Source organism: Argiope bruennichi, chromosome 1, assembly GCF_947563725.1.
Source record: "Argiope bruennichi chromosome 1, qqArgBrue1.1, whole genome shotgun sequence".
Lineage (NCBI taxonomy): Eukaryota > Metazoa > Arthropoda > Arachnida > Araneae > Araneidae > Argiope > Argiope bruennichi.
This window is the reverse complement of record NC_079151.1, coordinates 43161920-43167919: the sequence shown is the minus strand read 5'-3', so window position 1 is coordinate 43167919 and position 6000 is coordinate 43161920. Positions and strand designations below refer to the sequence as shown.

General features: G+C 26.9%; 1 protein-coding gene across 2 annotated transcripts in view; it reads right to left on the bottom strand.

Moving 5' to 3' along the window:
• Positions 1–548: 548 nt before the first annotated feature.
• LOC129965271 (lachesin-like) overlaps positions 549–6000 on the bottom strand; it is a 389830-nt gene continuing 384378 nt past the window's right edge. For both annotated transcript variants that reach the window (XM_056079171.1, XM_056079231.1), the window contains exon 9: positions 549–1600. In XM_056079171.1, coding sequence (XP_055935146.1) covers positions 1518–1600 — 83 coding nt within the window. In that variant the 3' untranslated portion in view covers positions 549–1517. The remainder of the gene's footprint in view (positions 1601–6000) is intronic.

Genomic DNA, 6000 nt, shown 5'->3' with positions numbered 1-6000 from the left:
TTTTGAAATCCAACTTAATATATTCAAATTAACTATCAATTATTGAGCCGGAATTTCCTGAATTTGCTAAATGTGCTCTTTAGAAATATGAGTTTTTAAAAATATTAAAGACCGATTACATGAGTTGACTGCCTTAAAATATGGTTAGATATTTTTTTAAGATAATATCAAATGAGGCTATAAAAATTTTTCTTATTATTATGCGAAATTATATACACAACAAGGTGTCACATATACATATAATTGTTTCTTTTGAAACATTAGACGAAAAAATCACTAAATAATAAATAATTTCCCAAATTCATTAAATAATTTTATGGTAAACTGAAGTTACTCAGTAAAATTAACAAAATAATCTTTTCTTTGATTGTTGAATAATTTTATTAATCTCATTTACCTTTTAATGCATATGTTGAAGATTATTTATGCAACAACTGCCATTTATTAATTTAAAATGAATATGATTCAAACATTTAATTTCAGATGAAAAAAAAATATTAATTTTGACAATATTTTTATTACGTATACATATTATTTTTTTTCTGGATAAGATCTCAAAGTATCAAATTTTTCGATGAACTATGATATTATTGAGCCGGAATGATATTAATAGTTTTAAAAAAAACGTATATTTCCCAAATCTCTATTTCTTCTCGGTTAAAATAAATAAAAAAAAAAACACCATTATATTCATATCGTTTAAAAACAAATAAAATAAAATATAGGAGGTGGGGAGGGGTCTACCAAATGAAGAATTTAAAGAACGAAAATGAGAGTGTAAATAAACTGTTGACTATTCAATTTTTCATATTATTTTTTTAAATAATATCTCATGAAATATAATGCAGTATAAAATGGATTTTAATAAAGAAGCACAATAAGGAAAATCCCCTTCCCTTAATAGATTTACATTTTATTTAAGCAAACAATAAATAAGGATTCAAGAATGGTATTATATTTCCTTAAATCAAATTTTCAAAATGCATATAAAAAAAGCTTTGAATCTATAAAAAGAATTTCTGTTCAAATTATAGCTCAAAAAAAATTTCAAGCACCCTTAAGTAAGATATTTTTCAGATAAGACATTTCCTTATAATCTCTAAAAGGAATTCAATAATAAGCACCAATTCACCATAAATTGAGACAATTACCCCTTTCTTAACGCAATCAATTATACCATTATATCCTTAAAATGTCTCTATAATTAATCAATTTTTATTTATAACAAATGACAGCGAAAACCTTGCCTTAGAGAGTCCATTTTTCTGAATCTATGAGGTTAAATACAAAATTAGAAATCAGGAGGAGTTTTACAAAAGTATCCCATTTTGATCTTCACCTGATTGAACTTTGAAGAAGCTTGATAACAAGTCCTCAGAAAAGTTCTAAACTCTCGATTTCTTATTCACATAAATCAACATAAAATGAAGCACTTGGCTTAGTTCTCTTCTGTCGCTAATGTTGATCAGTGACTATTCTTGATCATTGAGCAGTTCTGTAGACACACAAGAGACCTTTCATAGAAGGAATGGAGCGAACAAGACCAATGGCATGAGGATTAGTAGAGGACTGCCGGTTGCGGCATTGCTGCGCTTGGTATCTGAAACAAACAGCGAGATTACCATATTGGAATTAATGAGAACAGGGATCATTTGAAATTCAAATGCGTGTTCAGCCTCGACTTCAATTCCGGCAATCTGCTCCCTTTAAAAATGAATAGTTTTAGTGATTTTATTTATAGAGTTATAAGTTGACTGACATCTCACCGTTTCCTAATATAAAAGAAAATTTCCGTATGAGGGCCTCAAATTCAAATATTTATTATTTTTATTTAAAATTAAAATATTTACATGCTAATGAGGGCCTCATAAGAGCTGTACAGGTCATATTCTAATCTATAATGAACTGCAGTGTCTCGCAAATTCTAATCTAAATCCTAATTCCTTTATTCTAGTCAAAATGTTTTGCTTTAATCCTTTACAGTAAATATTAATGTGAGTATTTAGAAATTAATTCAAAGTTAGATAAACCTTCTTAATGAATATTCCATTTTTGAATTTTCTTTTTCTCAGCTGTTTAAAAACATTACTGTCAGTAAAATAAATCAGCATTATTCTATTTATTACCTCGACTCGAGGATATATAATGTTCTTTGAATTAAAATGTCTTTTTTATGAAACAAACACTTTGTACTTAACATAATTTTTTTTTAATGTCCGATTTTTAAAATTTGTGTCATATATTTTAGAGAAAAAGGCAAGAAGATGATGTTACGAGTTAAATGATTTTTATACATTCAGTTTTTTAAATAAATTGTATTTGTTTTTTTGTATTTTCTATTAGAATTATCTTTCTTGTATTGCATTTTCCTAGATAAATTTTTATTTCAATATAATCAAGATTAGGGATTGCAATACCGGACCAAAATTTCAATACCGGTATTCGGTATTTTTCAGATCTTAATACCGGTATTAGAAATTTTAGAAAAAGAAAGAAAACACAGGTGTTTCTTTGTTTTATTTGCCAGTTTCATTAGGGAGTGTAAATGTTACAAAAAATAATTTGTAACTTATGAAATATAACAGTATATAAAGAGTCGCAAAAAAGTAAAGGAACATCTTATTTATTTAAATCATAAAAAAGTGTAAATATCACTATTCAATCTGTGGTACTATTAAAATTTTTTGAAATTTGATAATAAAAAACATAATGCATCAATTGTACTATCATTAAGCCTAAAAAGTAATTTTGTGCAAAAATGACCAGCTGTCAAAAACGCTCTTTCGGCATCTACGCTAGTTGGTGGTACTGTTAGGAATGAGCAATATACTTTTTCCAAGTATTTATCATTTTCACTATCGACATTGATGTCATCATAATCTTCGATAAGTGAACCATATTTTTTTGAATGTGTATAGGTTTGTGAGTAAAAACATTTAAGAAAATTTACTATAAACTTAATTAGATTTGAATTGGTTATTTTCTTTTCTTCTTTTTCATTTTCATTTTTAAAATCATTATAATTAAGTAAATACCATAAGACATTTTCTATTTCGGTATGCCTTTCAACTGTGTGATTTTTGAATGTAATATATAATTCTTCAGATAGTGATGTGTGCTGTTCTTTCAGTGACTGCAACATAAAATTTATTATTGCATTAGCTGTTAATAAATTAGAATCTCTCTGATATAATGCCTCAACAGTCAGTTTTATTGGAAGTAGAGCTGATGCAGTTCTGGATATTGAGTCGAATTCACTATCTGAAAAATTAATTTACGAGTTGAAGTCGATTATTGCTTTTTGAATTGGATTTCTCAGTTTCAAAAATCGTTCCATCATTAGGAGTAAACTGCTCCAACGTGTTTTAGAATCTAATATTAACATATATTCTGCTTTATTTTCAGTTAGTATATATTTTAGTAATATGTCATTTTTTATAGGGGAACGTTTAAATATCTTAACAATTTTTTGAACTTTATAAACTATAGGAAGCAATTCGTGATTGGTTAATATTTCATCCTCATTAGAAATATCTTCTTCAGCAATGAGATTGTCATTATTTTCATTGTCAATATCACTCACTCTTACTCTCTTCAAAGTTGGAGTCCGAAGTTTCTATATCCACAGTATTTGGATTCTTCTGTTCTTTATTTTTTGATATCTATTACTCCTAATTGAATTCCATCAGCATAACACAATTGCTGCTTTGCACCAATCAACTTTCTAACTTTATTCATAACTGTTGCTCCATCAGTCGTTATGGATACAATATTTTCTTTCAGGGATAATCCATGTTTCGCTAATTTAGATTTAAGCAATTAATCAAGCCATTACTTTCGTCCATTAGGGAGATATAAAAGCAAAAACGTATACTATTTTGCTATGTTGGCGATTCCTGAACATTTAGTGGAGACAATTTTAAAAATTTCTAGTAAATACCGAAAAACCGGTATTTAAACTTGTGAATACCGGTATTACAAAATCGTACAAATAGCTCAAAATACCGGTATTCTGTATCCCGGTATACCGGTATTGCAATCCCTAATCAAGATTAATTTGCTATTTTAAAAAGATGATGCAAAAATGTCATTTCTACCATTTTGCACTGGACAATCCAAATATAAAATCATACACTAATTAATTAAACATTATTTAATAAGTTTTCATCAGTAGTGGGCAATGAAAGGACTATTATGTTTAAAATTCTAGTTCATAGTAAATTAAAATCCTTAATATCTGTATTCTTTTTATTATAAGACAATGAATACTAATTTCTCTCCTATGTTTAAACATTCTTTGTGGCCCCAATTGCAATCTTTACAGCATTCTATTTTAATGCTGTTGAATATTATAAGAAACAATGAAATTATATCAACATATATTTATTAACATCCAAACATAATCAATACTAAAATAAAAATTAAAATCACTATTGGAATCCATCTCTTATATAAAAATGTTCTGTTTTTAGCAGTCATCACATATAGTATTCTAGGATAGCAGTGAAAATGCCAGGTCACATATCTACCATCCAATCAAATGCAAGTAAATTATCTTGCTCAAGAATCTTGTAAAGAATCTTGCTCAAAGAGTCAGAATCACAGATAATTTGATAGTTTACTCAACATTATTCGAATTTTCTAATGGGGGATTAAAATAGAAGTCACATCAAGTAAAAACTTTACGTCGCAGTACTTTTTGAGGAAATTTCAGACATATCATAAAGATCATAAAAGAAATTTCAACTTCTTAGTAACAATTCTTCATTTGTGGATCCCAAGCTCCTTGCTTTTGATGCTTTATTTTTATTGTTGTGCCGTACGCATTTAATTTGAAACCAGTAAAATTTTCGAAGATGATACTGTTAAAATATTATATGTATGAGTATGCGAACTACAAAATAATTTGAAACAGTTTGTTAATTTTGTAGGTCAAGAAAAATATACAAAATAAGTAATGAATACATGAGTAATAGATGCCAAACCGAAATCAACAGGAAGTTCTTGATGAAGAGATGATGATCATCTTGCCTCAATTGGAAACATTAAATATATATATATATTTTTTTTTTTCTTTAACAGATTTGACACTAATGAAATACAAATAAACAATGATTATAAAAAGTACATTGTTTAAGGTAATCATATAAGAATAAGGATATTTATTCTCTTCTGATTTCTAAACTTTTACATAGTAAGCCTTGAAAATAATAACAGCGGTATCCGTAAGATACTGAAGTTTGACTAATATAAACATAAACAAATTCATTCTTTATCTTACTCCGATCTCCCTTAAATTTAAAGATTTCAGACTGCGTAAATTGGCGGAATATTTTCTAATCCAATAGAATTTTGATAAATATTTATCCAAAGTAGCAAATTTTTACATTTGTATCAATGTCTTTATTTATTATTTTTTGCTTAAAGAATTTGAAATAAAATTTATTTTAAAAAAATAATTTTTAGCATTGATTTTTCTGGCGTATGAAAATCTTTTAATGAAGAAATTTTAGTCAAAATATTAATTTTAATTTGAACTAAATGTACTTCAACAAGGAATTCCAGATTTCAATTTCTTTCTGAATGTTACTTCTGAAATCCTTCACACTATATATATATATAAAACCATTACCCACCCAAAAAATAAGAAATCGAAATCTTCCATTGCAAATTTTATAATAATGTTGTTTAGTTTTACGATCTTCTATTAAAGGTTTAACAGCATCCAATCATTTTCCACAAACTGGAATTTAAAACTAATATTCTCAATATAATTGAAAGGATTAGAAACAATTTCTAATCAAATTTTTTATATATTGTTTAAATGGATAGAATTGTATGAAAATTATGTTTTTTTTTTTAATAACATTAATGCATAGTACCAACTTTGAATCGCATACAAAAACAAAACTTCTATATCTGAAGCTAAGATTAAGTGATAAAGGCGTGGCTAATGAGAACTGGTTACATTGTCACCAATCAGTAAAATCTGAAATAAGG